This window comes from Opisthocomus hoazin, chromosome 24 (assembly GCF_030867145.1).
Source record: "Opisthocomus hoazin isolate bOpiHoa1 chromosome 24, bOpiHoa1.hap1, whole genome shotgun sequence".
In the NCBI taxonomy this organism is placed as follows: Eukaryota; Metazoa; Chordata; class Aves; order Opisthocomiformes; family Opisthocomidae; genus Opisthocomus; species Opisthocomus hoazin.
This window is the reverse complement of record NC_134437.1, coordinates 447,930-464,191: the sequence shown is the minus strand read 5'-3', so window position 1 is coordinate 464,191 and position 16,262 is coordinate 447,930. Positions and strand designations below refer to the sequence as shown.

At 68.2% G+C, this 16,262-nt stretch overlaps 2 protein-coding genes across 3 annotated transcripts in view; one reads left to right on the top strand and one right to left on the bottom strand.

The window, feature by feature from the left end:
• Nucleotides 1-16,262, bottom strand: part of PAFAH1B2 (platelet activating factor acetylhydrolase 1b catalytic subunit 2) — a 640,582-nt gene that overhangs the window by 528,675 nt on the left and 95,645 nt on the right. The gene's annotated exons all lie outside the window — the stretch shown is intronic.
• The window catches only part of ZBTB16 (zinc finger and BTB domain containing 16), a 57,518-nt gene continuing 45,036 nt past the window's right edge, over nt 3,781-16,262 (top strand). For both annotated transcript variants that reach the window (XM_075442468.1, XM_075442469.1), the window contains exons 1-2: nt 3,781-3,863; nt 4,399-5,721. In XM_075442468.1, the coding sequence (XP_075298583.1) occupies nt 4,493-5,721 (1,229 nt within the window). In that variant the 5' untranslated portion in view covers nt 3,781-3,863; nt 4,399-4,492. The remainder of the gene's footprint in view (nt 3,864-4,398; nt 5,722-16,262) is intronic.

The following is a 16,262-nucleotide window of genomic DNA, read 5'->3' as shown; positions in this document are numbered from 1 at the left end:
CTTGCTGGAGCACCCCGGTCCCGGCGGGCAGAGCGAGCCCCCCAGGAGCGCGGGGCTGAGCCCCCCGGGAGATGTGGCTCCGTGACAAAGCGGGTTTTTATTCCGGGATGAACTTTGCCGAGCACGCGCGCAGCCTCCTCAGCACCGCGCGGCTGGGGCTGACATTTAACGCCTCGGCACATCTCTCCTTGTCCCATGCAGGAAGTCAAATATTTTAGGTGACGAGGAGGGGAAAAGAGGAGAAATAATTACACAGCAAATTAAACAAAGACAGCCCCCCTCCTGCTCGTTCGGACTTCAGAAGTCGCTGCCTCCGGCTGGAGCGCGCTCGAAGACGTACAAAGGGTAACGCTAAAAATAGGTTCTGTACAAATGCCGAGGTCATAGCCTGCTGGAGGGAGACTTTTCTGTTTAATTGCCACAGCCGGAGCGCGTTGCTGGGGGGGAGCACATAAACACGGCGGCTCAGAGCCCGGCTGCGAAGTGGGTGCCCCTTTGCTGAGTCACGGCGGCTGCGGTCCCCTTCGTGTGGGGGATTTCGGGGAGGAATGCGGGAAGGCTGCCCCGGCTGCCGCCCTCCTGAGTCACCGCTCCCGCTCGCCCTCGTCAGGATCGCAGGCCCGAGCTGCTAATTAGCCTCATTGTCTTAGGGCTGTGTAACCCGGACCACGGGGGAGGCATGGCGGGACGCGCATCGCCGTCCACCCGCGCTCCGTGTGTTGCAGCCCGTCCGTCCCTCGCAGTGCCGGAGGGATGCTCACCCGCTCCTGCGTCGGAGCGGCACCGGTGTGGGCATCCCCGCCGCTCGGGTGAGCCGTGTTGTGTCCCACGGCGGTGCCCGCCAGCAGGAGTGTCGCGCCGTCAGGGTTGTGGTGTCCCTCCTTGGTGGCCTGGATGCGATATCCCTCGGAGGAGCCCAGCTTGACAGAGCGCGGAGGGAAGGGAGGCCCTGTCGGGCTGGGGAGCTGCCGGTCGCGCGCAGCCGCCCCGTCCAGCCCGACGAGGACACGTGCGGCGACGCTGGGTCCCAAGCTGGGTGACGCAGCTGCCCTCGTTGGCACGCTTGAGCGTTGCCCGGACCACACAGAATCACGAAGGTTGGAAAAGACCTCCAAGATCATCAGCTCCAACCGTCACCCCAGCGCCACCGTGCCTGCTAAACCACGTCCCGAAGCGCCATGTCTACACGGCTTTGAGCCCCTCCAGGGACGGCGACTCCGCCACTGCCTGGTCCAGTGCCTGACCGCTCTTTCGCTGAAGACATTTTTCCTGATACCCAGACTAAACCCCCCGCATCGCCTGTCGAGCCGCGGCCGGTGGGCTGAAGGGAAGAGGCAGGCGCGTGGGGAAGGGCGTTTTGCACTTTGGCTCCGCACCAGCAAGACTGGAAAACCCTCCCAGCACACCGAAAGGCTCGAGGCTGCTGGCGGAGCGCGGGTGGTGGGGACAGGCTTTTCCCCGGGGTCTGGGGGGCCGGAGAGGAGCCGGCTGCGGGGAGCCCTCCTCCCGCCCCGTTCCCGCAGGATGCACCGTGCTGGGGGACCGCCTCGCCGAGGTTGTCTCCCACGACGTCCTTTGGTGGGCTAAGCATCCCCAACAGGGGATTTCCTTTCTTAGAATCATAGAATCATACTCTTCATCACTTCTTCTCCTAGCTTTGGAGACTTTGCCGCTTGCTTTCTTCTCCTCTTCCTCTCCACGTCTCCTGGAGGAGCAGCCCGAAGCCGCCCTTGCCATCGTCCCTCGCAAGAGGTGCGGGCGGTCGCTTTGCCCCGTCTGTGCTCGGGGCCTTGCTCCCCGCGCCGGGACAGCGAGCGTCCGTGGCTCCCCGAGCGACACCCGTGGAGGCTGGGGCAGCCGCGGGTCTGAGGGGGTCCCTCGGCTTCCCGGGAGGGGTGGCCCTGCTCTGCCGGCTCCCTGCCCGGGAAGACCCTCGGAGAAAGGCCGGGCGTCCCGCGCGCTTGCCGCTGGAGGTTAATAATAATGGCGGGAGGCAGCACATCATTGCCCCCGTCTCTGGTTGAGAGATTTACAACCGAGACTTGCGGCGGAGGCAGAAATTGCCTCAATCACGCGGAGTAATGGCACGTGGCGAGGCACTTGGGCGTGACTGCTGTTTAACACGAGAGCCCGGCTCCGCTCGGCGCGCCGGTTCCTTCCGAACGAACCCGCGGCGCTGCCAGGTGCGGATTAAGAGCAGAGGCGTAAATAAATTGGAAACCGATGGGGAGAGATGGGAGGGAGGTGGGAGGCGCTGGGGGGGAGCGATGGGTGATTAACTCCCGTGCCGGGGCGCGGGGGAACGACCCCGAAGGCCGCGGCGGTGGCTTCCCGAGCTTCGTGTCGGTGTCTCCAGGGGGCTGCGGCACTGGGGAGCCCCGTGATCGATGCTTGAGGTCACCAGCAAGAGTCCGCGGCTCCTTCCCGGTTCGCGCCTTCTCCGACCGCTCTGCCTTCTCGCCGGCACGAGTCGGGGGGCTGTAAGAGTTTGGGGGGCAGCGGCAGCACCGGCGTGGACTGGGCGTGGGACCTCGGCGGTGCCTTGGAGAGGTCCGGGCGTTGCAGAGCTCGGAAAGAGGCGCCGGGGAGGGCAGGACCCCCGCTGACGGGGGGGTCCCTTGGCTTCTGGCTGCCGACCGTGGCTCGGGGAGAGACGCTGGGGCCAGCGTCGTCCAGCCAGCTCGTCCGTCTCAAAAAGCAAAACCGCCCCGTGCGCCAGCCCTCCGCGCCCCGGGGAGGTCTGCGAGGACGCGAGCATGCTCTGCCCGTCACATCGACGCGGGGGGAACGCGGGGGGTCCCTGCCCGGGGCGCCCGGGACCTGTGGGAAGGGCAGCCACGGGAAGCCCGGCTCTTAAACAACTCGGCAGCTTTCACGCGAGAGAGCGAGCGAGGCGCCGGTCGGGGAAGGACGGGGGGGTTAGTTTTCAGGATGCTGCCTGGGAATTTAGCCGTGGGATCTCCATTATCGCTAATGGGACTCACGCAGCTTAATTTCACGCGAGCCACGCTAAGAACGTGCCCCTCGCCGCCTGCAGGGTTCCAGTCCCAGTATCGAGCCTGCTTCCACGAGCCCCGGAGACCACCCCGTCTCGCCGCTTCCCCGCTCTCGGGTCTGAAACTCAGGGAGGAACTTAAGTGGTTTTGGACAATTAAAAAATCCCAACTCCTGGCTGCCTGCGCACCGCACTTTCGCTTTGTGCCAATTAAAAGGGCGGAGTTGTAACCCCCGAAAAGACAAGGGGTAGCGGCCGCCTCGCCCTTACGCGTGGCGCCGCGTCGCGGGACGCGCCTGGCGACCCGAGCAGCGTCGCCTTCCCCCGCGAGGCCTCCGTCGTTTGGCTGCTCTCGTTAAGCAGCCGCCACCACCCGCTCCCCGAGCGCGGTTACACGCGGCGTTCTCCGTGGGTCACGCGTGCGCTGGGTGCGGTGTGCCGCCGTGTGCTGGGCGGGGAGCGGCCCACGACGCCGTCGCCGGGGTGGACGCGGGCGACGCCGCGTGCCGGGCCGCGGATGCAGGTCCATCAGCCGTCGCCCATCTTGGTGGTGGGCGCGGGCAGGCCGCCGTGGCGGGCGTCCACCGGCAGACCCGCGGTGCGGGGTGGGCTCCGCGCCTCCCCCGCGGGTGTGGGGGGGCAGGACCGGCGCGGCGGCTGCTCCGGGGCGGGGCCGGGGGGGGGCGCCCGCGGGCCGGCGGCGGCGGGAGGCGGCGGGGGGGCGCGGAGGGGGGGCGGTGCGGGGCCTGACGTGGGCGCGGGGCGGTGCGGGGGCCGGCGCCGCCGTGATTTGCTGCGCGGAGCGGCGAGCGGCGGCGGCGGCGATGAGAGCGGGCAGTGCGAACTGCCGGAGCTGCCGCCGGCCGCCGTGAGTGCGGGGCCGGCGGGCGGGGGGGCCGCCGGCGGGGGGGCCCGGGGGGACGCGGCTCCGCCGAGCTCTGCGCGGAAACTTTCCGGCGAGTCGCCGCCGGGCTGCGAGCTGACCCCCCCTCCCTCCTTCCCTCCCTCCTTCCCCCCTTCTCCTTCGCTCCCTCCCCCCCTTTTCCCTTCTTCTTCCCCCCCCCTCCGCCCCCTTTCCCCTTCTTCTTCACCCCCCCCCGCCCCCTTTCCCCTTCTTTCCCCCCCCCCCCGCCCCCTTTCCCCTTCTTTTTCCCCCCCCGCCCCCTTTCCCCTTCTTCTTTCCCCCCTTTTCCCCTTCTTTCTCCCCCCCCGGCTTTCTTCTTCTTTCCCCCCCGGCTTTCTCCTTCTCCCCCCCCCTTTTCTCCTTCTCCCCCCCCTCTTTTCTCCTTCTCCCCCCCCCCCCCCCTTTCTCCTTCTTTCCTCCCCTCTCTCTTTCTTTCTCTCTCTCTCTCTCCCCCCCCGCTCCTCTCCCCGCTCTCCCCCTCCGCCTTTTGTCTTCGCAGATAGCCGGCGCACACAGCTGGTCCCCGGTGAGGAGCGACGGCCGGCGCGGCACCCCGATGCGCGAGCCCCGGGCACGCCACGGATCCGACTAAGATGGGCCTGATCCAGCTGCAGAACCCCTGCCACCCCGCCGGGCTGCTGCACAAAGCCAACCAGATGCGCCTGGCGGGGACGCTCTGCGACGTGGTCATCATGGTGGACAGCCAGGAGTTCCGCGCGCACCGCACCGTGCTGGCCTGCACCAGCAAGATGTTCGAGATCCTCTTCCACCGCAACAGCCAGCACTACACCCTGGACTTCCTCTCGCCAAAGACCTTCCAGCAGATCCTGGAGTACGCCTACACCGCCACGCTGCAGGCCAGGGTCGAGGACTTGGACGACCTGCTCTACGCCGCCGAGATCCTGGAAATCGAGTACCTGGAGGAGCAGTGCCTGAAGATCCTGGAGACCATCCAGGCCTCCGAGGACACCGACGCCGAGGTCGCCGCGGCCGACGGAGCCGCCGCCGCCGCCGAGGAAGAGGAGGAGAGGAAGTCGAGGTACATCAAGGGCCTCTTCGTCTCCAAGCCCGCCGGCGAGGAGAGCGGCTACGCCGACCAGAGCCTGCCGGCACCCGCGGCGGAGCAGAGCCCCTCCGCCGCCTTCGGGCCCCTCTCCGCCATGAGCCCCACCGCGGCGGCGGTGGACAGCCTGATGACCATCGGGCAGTCGCTGCTGCAGGCCGCCCTGCCGCCCGCCACCGTGCCCGAGGACCCGCGCCCCGCCGCCGCCGCCCGCCGCCCCGCCGAGGCCCGGACCGAAGCGATGCAGGTGGACGAGGCCTCCGGCCGCGACAGCCCGCGGGCGGCCGAGCCCGGCGCCGCCGGCGCGGAGAAGCCCAACGAGAAGGGCAAGGAAGGGCCCGGCACCCCGACCCGCGGCAGCGTCATCACCAGCGCCCGCGAACTGCACTACGCCCGCGAGGAGGGCGCCGAGCAGCCTGAGCCCGGGCCGGGGCTGCCGCTGGGGCCGGAGCCTTCCGCCGCTGCCCAGGGCGAGAAGCCCCTCGGTATCTACTCCCTGCTGCCCAACCACAGGACTGAGCCGGCGCTCGGCGTGCCGCCGGCCGCGGCGTCCGCGCTACACGTGCAGCCGGCACTGGCCGTCTCCATGGACCTCAGCGCCTACGGCGGGCTGCTGCCCCAGGGCTTCATCCCGCGGGAGCTGTTCTGCAAGCTAGGGGAGCTGGCGGCCGGCATGAAGACGGAGAGCCGGGCGCTGGGCGAGCCGTGCAGCGTGTGCGGGGCCGAGCTGCCCGACAGCGAGACCCTCGAGCAGCACAGGTGGGTGCCGGAACCTCGCGGGGAATCGCCGGGCGTCACCCGCGCCGGTGCCGCGGTCCCCGAAACCGGGACGGGGAGCGGTGCGCGCGGTGGGGCACAACTGCGGCCAGACAGCTCGCGCTGGCTTCCCCGGGAGTTTCGGGATCCTCTCCCACCCTGCGCCGAGAGCCGTCCCCTCCTGCGCCGGCACCCGGGCGCGTCCGTGCGGGGCGAGGCCGGGGGGGGGACACCCGTGGGGCCCCCGCGCCCGGCCGCGGCGATGACACTTGGGGTGGCTGGCTTCACGCCGCGCGGCTTCCCCGTTTCTGAAACGATATTGGCACTTTGCGCAAAGTAACGCGTCGGTCGGGCTGGGGCGAGTGTGGGGGCTCGCGCTGCTGCGGAGCCGTGGGGGCTGGCGATTTTGGGGCTCCCCTGCTCGGGATGGGGGTCGGGAGGGTTTTTGTGCCCACGCCAAGCCCCGCGCCGCGGGGAGCAGCGGCGGGCTGGGAGCGCGGCGGTGGTTACCGGTGCGTGAGCGCGGTGCTCCCCCATTTCCCGCCGCCCGGTCGTGGGGACCAGAGCCTGTTCCGTGGTTTGGCCGGGGAGCGGGGTCGCGTTGGTAACTGCGCCCAGATCGGCGTCGCCGGCTGAGCCCCTCAGCGCTGGGCGCGCTGCGGCGAGCGTCCTGCCCGGGGAAGGCAGCCCCGGCGCGGTGCCGGAGCGGCTCGCAGCCTCCCGGGCCGCGCACCGCGTTGGGGTTTTAACGAATCAACAGGTTAATTAACGCTGGCGCACGTAATGCGCTGCGGGGACGGGGGAGCCGGTGCTGCCGGCAGAGCGATGCGGGACGTGCCGGAGCCCGTGCGGGTCTGCGGGTGCCGGCAGCGTCCTCGCTGGGAGCTGCCGCGTGGACCCCGCCGAGCGCGAGCCTGGGGTCCTGGCTCCGGGCCGGGGGCACGGCCGCTGTCGGCTTTGTTCCCCCGTCTCGCGGGCTGGCGTTGGCTGGCCTGCCCGCCGCTGCCTCGGCGCGGCTCGTCCCCGGCCGCGCGGTGATGCAGACCGAACGTCACTGGGGAGAGCTGCAGTGAAGGCTCAGAGAGAATTTTAACGTGCCTTTCCGCCACGGTCTCGCGCGTCTCCCGCTCCCCCCCGAGCCCGAGAGCGAGGGCCGGTGCGGCCGTGGGAGAGGGCAGCGCGGGGCTGGCCGGGGGTCTGCCCCGAGGCACGGCCGGCTGGGGGGTCGCGGCAGCAGCCTGGACCACGCGTCGCCTCCCGGGCTGGGGGCTCGTTTTGACCAGCACGGCTGCGGTCGCCGCGTATTTCTTCATCCCTCGCGATCCCCATCGGGCGGTTGGGCGCGCACCGTGCTGCGGCGGGCGCCAGTGCCCGAGCGAGGCGCCGAGCCGAGCGCCGTCCCTGTGAGCGAAGCCTCGAAGGCGGTCGCCTCGGCCAGCGCCCGGCTCTGCGTGCCCGTCCTGGCTTTGGAACAGGTTGCCTGGTGCTGGCGGGTGCCGCGGGGCGAGCCAAATCCTTTGAGCCGCTGTTAAACCGATCTGCGAGACCGTCCATGTTGAGAGGCGTTGGGCAACGCTCGAATGAACTCACCCCTCCCCTCCCCCCCCCAAGTCTCCGTCCGAGGCGGTTTGTGTGTAGAGAAGGTCTCATGTGGCTTTTTTATGGTGTTTGCTTGCTAATACGCGGTGAAAATTGCCGTTTCGGGAGGATTTGTGGGATCCCATTGTATTTATGGAGCTGTTAAACAGCGTCCGCGGGAGGCTGGGACCTGTAACTCTGCCGGAGCGGGGCCGGTGGTGGAGCGGCCGCACCGCGCCGGCTGCGGGCTCCTCTCCGCCCCAGCGCCTGGCGGGGACGTGGTTCCGGGGGTCCCGGCACCAGCGACCCGGGCAGGACGCGCCGGGGGCACCGCGGTGCCGCTCCTCTGCCGGCTGCTGTCGCTGACCTCCTTCTGCGGAGCGTTTGCTGCTGTGGTTTTGCTTTCCGACCCCGAAGCGAGCGCGGAGCTGCCCGGAGCAGCGTCGCTCCCGGCTGCGGTGAGCTGGGGCCGGGGCCGCTGCCGGGGAGGGGCACCCAACAGCCCCGACCGCGGGGTGCTCGGCCGCCCCGCGCCGCTCGCCTGCCGAGCCCCGGCGGGCGATGGACAGAGCCCGAGCCCGTCCAGCGCTGCCGCCGCTCCTCCGGCGAGGAGCTCGGCGAGCCGGCGTTTGCCGCGCCTGTTTACACTGCGCAGGCGAGCGTATGCATATGGCGGGTATGTTTGTTTACAGACACCCGCGCGCGCCTGTGGAAGCATAAATATCCATGTTTACAGTCTCGCAGCCTTCCGAGCGCGGCTCCCGTCTCCGCCAGCGCGGGAGCAAGGCGAGCGGGGGGCCGGGCTGGCTGCTGGCGGGCTTCGGGAGGGTGCCCAGGGGACGGTCGCCAGCCCCAGGCGGGAGCGTGGCTCCGTGGGCACCGCGGCCTCGCGGCAGCGGCTGTGCCGCGCCGGGACGCGGGCGCGCTGGCAGCGCTGAGCTGTGGCCGCCAGCCTCGGCGCGGGCTCCGGTCGGGGTTTTCGGGTCCCCGAACCTGCCGGCTGCCGCGCGGTCCGTTTTATCTTTGCTTCTTTACCGAGCTTATGATTTTGAGTAATTGAGCGTATATTGAGTCAGCGACTCTTTAATTTTTCTTATAGGAGGTTTCCTTCTCGGTTCAGCAAAGTTCAAACTTAATCTAATGTTCGTATCGATCCGCGCTTCTAATTGCGGACAAAAAAGCCAGAGTTCAGTGGCCCGTTTCGGGGTTGTTTGCGCGAAGAAAAACCTCGCGAGCTGTGACGCGAGCGCTGTGCTGAGCCTGGGGTAACGTCGTCGGGAGGTTAGATGCCTCCAAACTCCGTAGAAGACGTGGTTTTGCTTTTGTAATGACGATGGCACTGGGGAAGGCTGCGGGTGGGGATCCAATCCGATTCGACAGAGCTCGTTAGCGGCGCGGCCGAGCGTCCCAGCCCCGGTGCTGGCTGGGGGCTGACCCACCGCAGCGGTGCGGCTTGCGGGCACGCGTGTCCGAGCGAGATGGAGACGCTCGGCTGGGAGATGGAAGCGGCCATGGTGTCATCGGGCCGGCGGCAGGCAGACGCTCGGCGGGAAGGCGCCCGTCGTCGCTGTCGTGCGTGGGGACGCGCCCCGGGGGAACCTTCCCTCCCGGTTTTCGTGTCTGGTTTGGCGTTTTTTGGCTTGGTGCTGGGTCGTCGCCTTGAAGCCGTGTGCTTAGGTGGGAGCGAGGAGCCTTGCTCGTCCACCTTGGCTGCTGGCCGGCCTCGATGCCCCGAGCCGCAGAGTTTTGCCCTCTTTTCCCACCCCTGAAGCGGAGGGGCGCGGCGCATCTGCCCGGCCGCTGCCAGCAGCACCGGTACCCGGCACCGGCGCTCCTGCGCGGGGAAACCGCAGCGTCCCGTGGGGATGCCGGTCCCGGTCCCACTCCCGGCGATCCCCAAGACGCGTGGCCCGCGGGCCCGCTGTCTGCGCGGAGCCGCGACGTTAACGCCACAGCACGTTCTACGCAGCGGCGCAGGGCAGCGCTCCGGCGTTTGGCTCTTGCTTCGCCGGGCGCGGTGCTGCGGATGCCGTCGGGCGCGTTGGCACGGCTCGGCCTGTCACAGCGAGAAGCAGACGCCGCGTACCGTTAAAGCAGTAAACGCGCTAAATCGGATCCCCAGCGCTTTGCGAGGCGTAATTAGTGTTAATTTTGGTAGCCCGATACAAGAGCTGCTTTTCATTTTGTCTTAAGCGTTCGGCAATTTACGTTCCGCCGCGACCAAAACTGTAAAAAACGGCGGAAAAACGGAACAGGAGGGGGGAGGGCAGAGCGCGGCGAGGCGGCAGCCCCCCGAACTCTGCCCGTGATTGCTTCCAGAGTCCGAAGACGCCTTGGCAGCCCTGGTTCCTCGCTGATGGGCCTTATTAGCGGCACCTGGCATCATCAGGGGCTAATGGGAACCAGCGCTGCCGCGCGGCGCGGGGCGAGGAAGCCCTGATTAGCTTTACGGGCAGGGGGACGTGCCCCGCGCAGGAAATGAATGTTGCCGCGGAGGTCCGCGGCGCTGACCCCGAGCGTGTAACCCGTGCGCGCCGGCCGAGACCCCGCGCAGGATGCTTGGGATTTCGGGGGCTCTCTGGTTCTTGTCACCGGCGGAGGGGGGGTACGGCGGGGTGTGTTGCAGCCTTGAACTTTTGATTTATTCGGTGGGGGACTTAACCGTTTCCATACTCGGCCCCGGGCGCGGAGGGGGGCAAGCCCCCCGCGGCTTCCGTGTTATCCCGTCAGTTGTTCTGCGTCGCTGTAGCTGTGTGGGTGACACGTTTTAAGGCAAAACTCCGAGATTCCCATCAGGAAACACCTTTTTTTTTTTGTTTTAATTTATCTCTTTTTTCCCCTTGCGCAGCGGTAACTTTCGCGTCCTGCCTACCTGCTTCCGCGGGGTCGCTGGGGATGCTGCGTGCCCCATGACCGGGCTGCGTCCGCCTTCGCCGGCGTTTCCCCGGGGCCGGGGGTCTGCGCCAGCGGACCCCCGTCGGCTGCAGGGCCGGGACCCCGCCGCTTACAGCCTGCCCGACCGAACGCGCTTGGGGTGCTTCCTCCCCAGAGCGTGCCGGCTCGGTGTCGCTCGCCGCAGCCCGATGAGCTTCGCGGAGCCTCTTCGGCTCCGGTGGCAACTCGCGGCGTGGTGTTGGGTAAAAAGGCGTTTCTCGGCTGCGCGGGGGGACCCTCGGGGAGCCCGCGCTGCTGCAGGGGTGACGCCGTCGGCTCTGGGCTTTCCTTTTGCCCCTGGCACGTGGAAGCGGTGCAGGGCAGCCCGGGCGGTTTGTGACGGAGCATCCCCGCAGCCTTGCCCGCTTCTGCGCGGTGTTGGCTCGGTAGTTACGCGGGTGCGTAAACCGCTTTTCCTTGGGTAGGGTAAAACGATCTGCGTTTTCCTTTTCGCTCGCAATTAGCAAGATTTTTCTTTTACTTCCCTGCCCCCCCCCAAACCTTGACAGCTTCAAGAGAGACTTTAAATGAGTAATTACTAAATATTTCCCGGCAGCCAAACACGGGGCCACGGCATCTCCTGTTGCAAAAGTGAGGAATATTTCTGTTTGCAGTTAATTTTAGTGGCAGGCAGATCACGTTAACTGGGCGTAATTGCTTCCAGATATGGCAGAGGGTTCTGTGTGTTGGGATGAAGGGTCCGGTAAGTGCTCGCTTCCTGTGTAAATTAGCCTCTTCCATTCATTCCCCCGCGCCCGGCAGCCCTGGCTTGTGTCACTCTGCCTGCCCGGCAGCCGCGGCCCCGCCAGCGGCAGCTCGGGGCGCGGGGGTCGGCTCGGGCATCGCTCGCGCCACGGCCGGCAGCGCGGTTGGGCGCGGCGGGGACCCGCTGGAACCCGCGCCGCGGCGCGCGGGGAGCTCGGGGCGGAAGGGATTCGCGGGACGTGGGCGACGGAGGAAAGCTGGCCCGTCGCTCTGAGGGGACGCGAGCGAGGGAGGCGGACGTGCCCGCGGTCGGGCGCCTTCGAACAGGGGCTGGCGAGCTCGCGGTGTTTGTGAGAGCCCCGAGCGCGGCCGGGCCACGTGCTTTCGCAGAGCGGAGGGTTCCTCCCCTGGACAAGGCCGTCCGCCGGCGCGGCGGCTTCGCGGCTGAGGAAGCGAGCGGGGCCGTGAGACCCGGGTCGCGGGAGCGAGCCTTTGCGGCCCGGGCTCTCGCTCTGGCCGGGGGCCAGGGCCGCCCGTATCGCCGTCGCTGTAGTGTTCTTAACTGATTTTAAGTAGATTACGGCTGGATACGCGCCCCGCTGTGCCGGTTTAGTTTTTCCGTCGGCCTTCGTCGTCTCGTTGCCGTTTTATTGGCGCGCTGTTTAGCAAACGAGCCGGCGATACGCGGCTGAGGAAGGCGCGTTGAGCCTCGCGGGGGCCGCCCGCCATAAATCGGCGTTAAACGCCCTGCTTTGTTGCCGGTGTCGGCGCGGGAGAGGGGCTGTTTATCTGCGCGTATCAGCCGGGCTGATAACCCCGAGCTCTGCTCCGCGCGCAGCGAGGGGCGGCCGGCTCGCCGGCGTCCCCCGCGCGCAGGGGCAGGGTGCCGGCACGATGCCGCGTGGGTGACACCGCGGTGCTCATCCTGCACGCCCCGCTCTCAAACAAACAACCTCCGTCCGTCTGCGACGCGCGGCGGGGAGGAGGACGCCTGTTTTCGCCTTGGTGACCTATAAAGAAGGCAGATACCGAGCGGAAAAAGACAAAGAGAAACTAAAAAATAAACCCCGAAGAAGAGCGGCGCGTTTCCATCGCCGGCGGGCTGGCGAGGTCGGGAGGAGCGTTGACGCCGGTGGCAGGCGGGTACCCGGGCACGGGGTCCCTGCTGGCACCGCCGCCGGGCTCCCCATGCCCCGCGGGATAACCGTGCGGCGCGGCGAGGCCCGACTCTGTTCTCCCCCGGCGAGCGCCGGTGCCGGCAGAAAGCCGTGCGCCCACCGAAACGTCCGCGGGGCTGCCGGCGTCACGCTGGCCGAGTGACCCCCGCGCGGCGGCCGTCCCCTCTCGCGCCCGAGGCTTGGGCTCCACCAGGGCTGGAAGCGGGGCTTCCCGTCGGTGGGGACCTGCTGTGACGCCGGAGTCGTTCCCTAGGCGCGGTGCAATTCCTGCACATAGGAAAAATCACGTAGCTGCGACCTGTCCTTTAATTTCGCCTCCGGTTTGGTTTGGGGGGCCACGCACCGCGCCGACGGCGACACGTGCGCTGTCTGCGGCTCCCGCACGGCCGTCCGCGGTGCCTCTCCGCTCTGGCCACCGGGTCCGGGGACGGTGCTGGGCTCCCCTTCGTCACCTTCCCTCGTTCTTTACTCCACGCGTTATTTATAGTCGGTCATCTTAGAAAGGAGTGCTGAGGGGGAAGCGTGATTCACCCCCCCGAAACCGGCGCCGACAGAAATAAAGGCAAAGCGCTTACTGCGTGGTTTTTGTTACGGTATTTGGGGACAGGTTGTACGAATTCTGGCGCGCGCAGACGGAACCCGTGAAGGCCGCGACTCTCAGAAATTCGATTTAACCGCAGCGCAGGCGGCACGTTAGAAAAATCCAACCAAAGCGCAGCCGCTGTTCTTGGAAGCGCGAGGCTTTCGGGGCGGCTCATCGCTTTCCAGATTTCACTGCGCGTCTTCGGCTGGTCCGCTGGCTCCTCGGGGCTGGCTGAAGACGCGCGGGAGCGGGGCCGGCCGCGCGCTCGGGTGCCAAACCGCTCGGGTGTGGAGCGAGATGCCCGAGGTGGTGAGGGCTGCGCGGTGCGGAGGGGCCCGGCAAACGGCTCGCGAGTCGTGCGAACGGGGGCTGGCGGCGGGAGCTCGCTGCCGGCAGCGCGGCGAGCGCCGGTGATGGATATCTTATCTCCGGCTGGGCACGGGCTGCGGTCGCAGCCTGCTGCGCGACGCTCGCCAACTGCCTTTGCGTGGGAGAGATAAGGCGCAGGCCTGGTGCAACCGCCTCGCCGGCCCCTCGCCGGCCCCCCGCGCCGCGCCGGCACCAGGGCGCGCGGGCGAGGGCACCGCGTGCGTCGCCGGCACCGGGGCGCGTCCGCTCCGCCGGCGGCACGCGGGGTGGTCGGGGCGCGGCGGCTCGCCCGGCGGGTTGCACGCCAGGGCCCCTTTCTGCGAAACGGCGCTCGGAAGCGAAAGCCCCTGCGCCTCCCCGCCGGGCGTTCTGCTATTTTTACCAGTAACGCGGTGACTTCCTCCTCCCTTGCTTCCTTCCCCCCTCTTCGGAGAAACTGTCCCCGGCGCCGAGAGCGGGCGGGCAGGCGGTTCTGCGAACGAGCGCGTGCCGAGCCCCCTCGCCTTTCGGGGGGCCGGGGGGGGCTCGCCGGGAGCTCGGGCGGTGGACGGATGCCGCCAGCCTGGCACATGGGAGCCGGTGCCGCGCGATGAAACCGGCGGAAACCCCGCTCTCCTCCGGCAGGAATGTTCTGGGGGAAAACCGTAGCTTGGGTGAAAACCTTTCCCGGGGAAAAAAGTGAGAAAAGAGTTGGTTCTGGCTGCTGGGTCCGTGTCTGCCCGTGCTCTCCGGAGCCGGGGAGGGATGGGGACACGCTGCTCCGGCGTCGCCGCGCCTTCCCCCGGCCTTCCGGCTCGTCGTCGCCCTGGGCGGAGGGCAGCATGCTGCTGGGGGGTTTGGGGGCTTTCAGCTTTGCGTTCCTGGGGGCTGCAGGGAGGGTTGCGTGCCGGGCAGGCGCCGTGCGAAATGGGTGCTGGGGTGGGAACCGGGCCACCGGCAGGTCCCGGCCCGCAGGGCGCTGAGTCAGCAGCACCCGAGCCTGGGGCGGCACTGGGGCTGCCCCCGGCCCTGCCCGGGGGAGCTGGGGAGGGCGCCGCGATCTCGGGATGCAGAGGCGATCGTGGCTATTGATTTCTGGCTGATCTGACCCTTTAGCTGGAGGCGGCTCTTCCCTCAGCGTCTCACCGAGCGCAACTTAAAGCAGCCCAGAAATGCAGATCATCCTTCCCCGGCGTTAATTAGGGCTGGCCAATGCATTATTTAGCGGGGTGGGAGCTGCTGCGGGCTGCCCCGGAGCGGGTGCCGAGACCGGCACGTGTCGGGGGGAGCGGGGGTCTGGCGGGTCGCGTGCCGCCGGCACGGGCATCGCTCGGCGTGAGCCCCGAGACGGCGAAGGCTCGGCCGCTGCCGGCACGGGCGGCTGCCCCGCACGCTCCTCCGGCTGGGGGGGAAGCGGCTCCCCAGTCAGCGCCTTGCTGCTGGCCGAACGAAGCGCCGTGCGCGGCGAGCTTCCCGCCAGCCGTACGGGGGTCGGGGAGCGGGCGTCGCGCGCCGCCGCGCCAGTGCCGTGTCGTGCAGCCGCCGGTACCGACGCTCCGGAGCCTGTTTGCGGTGGGCCAGCGTTGCGTGCCACGGCCAGGAGCCAAACGCCGCTCGCTTTCCTCTCCTCCCCCCCTCCCCTTCATTTGCTGGGATGCTCGGTGACACCCGCAGGTACAGTTGGTGGGGGCTGATAAGCATCGCTGACCGAGAGCGAGCGAGCGACGGGGACTTTCTTCCTGCCAAGATTAAAAGAAACCCACGTGGCGTTGTGTTTGCACGGCCGGGCTGGGGCTCTCCTGCGCTGGACGTGCCCGGCGGCCGGTCCTCAGCGCTGCGACTTCTCGCGTGGACGTGCCACGGGGGGGTCTGCATCCTCGGCGCGCTCGTGGGCGAGCGTTTTCAGTCCCTGGTACCCAACGCGCTCTGTGGGACCGAGTCCCTTTGGGCTGTGGTGCGGGCTGACCGTTTTCCACCCCAGCCGGAAAGACGGCGCCGGGGCGTGCGAGCGGGATGCCTGGCGCAGTCGTGCCGTGCCAGGGATTGCTTTGCCGCGAGCTGCCGTCGAAGGGGTGCTCCTCGTGGTGCCGCGCCCGCTGCACGCCGTCTCCTGCAGCTGCCGGCGGGGTCCTGGGATCTCGGTCCCTCCTGGCTGGGCGTAACGCATGGCGAGCGCGCCTTTGTACGGGCTCTTTGTGCTGCGACGGCTCATGCGGAAACCACGTTTTCCGCATAAGTAAGCGGAGGGCGAGAGAAGTGACAGCGGCGACAACGTGAGAGCCCGGGCAGAGGCGAGCAGACAAAGAGCGGCCGGACGCCTCCGAGCCTGGCCCTGCTCCCCCCCGGGATGTCCCTGGTCCCCGCGATGCCCAGGGACCCCCCCAGCGCCGAGCCTTGGTCCCCCGGGATGCTGTGGACTGTCCAGCGCCGCGGTCCCGGGGGGTCAGCATGGGAGCGCGGCGGTGGCCGGGGCCGGGGGACCACGGCCGGGCTGGCAGGGCGCTGGCTTTGCGCTGTCGGGGCATCGCGTCGGCGGGGGCTGCTGCGCGTTCAGGCGCCTTCCCTGCCCTCTTCCAGCTCGGTGACGGCTCGGGGCTGGGCGCGTGTCGGACCTGGGGGGTTTTCCCTTCTCTACAGACGTTGGCCTAATTCTTGCTCCCGTCTGCAGCCGCTCGGTTTTCCCGGGGTAGGGGTTTTGTCACTGTTATTAACTAATGAGCTGATTCTTTTGCCGTTTCTAAATAACTGTACTTTTCCTTCAATACGAGAAAGGGAAAATGTGTTTTTCTAATCGCACAGCTCTCCAAAGTCGTTGGAGGCGTGGATTTGCCATTCTTCCGCACAAATGTGCGGATTACCACACTTTTTGTTGCTAGGACTTGAATTGCTGAATCATGGAAGCGGGGCAGTAGGAAATGTTTGCACACACGATGTTGGGGGAAAAAAGGCTGGTTTTAAAGCTACTGTAGTGGGCCGGGGTGGCTTTCCCCCCCTCCCTGCGTCATTGCGTGGAGTCGGTGACACGGGATGTGTCCCGGTTCCCGGTGCCGGCTGGGCTCGGGTGCGCGGCAGCGGTGGCTCCTGGGGCCGTGGCTCTGCGGCTTCGCGTGGCCGCGGTCGCGCCGGCCGTCCCGTCCCCGCCGTGCAGCCTCGGTGAAGCGCTGATTTACGTGCGCCCGGGTGCCATCGTTCCTACCTGTCGCAGCCAGGGAGGCTGC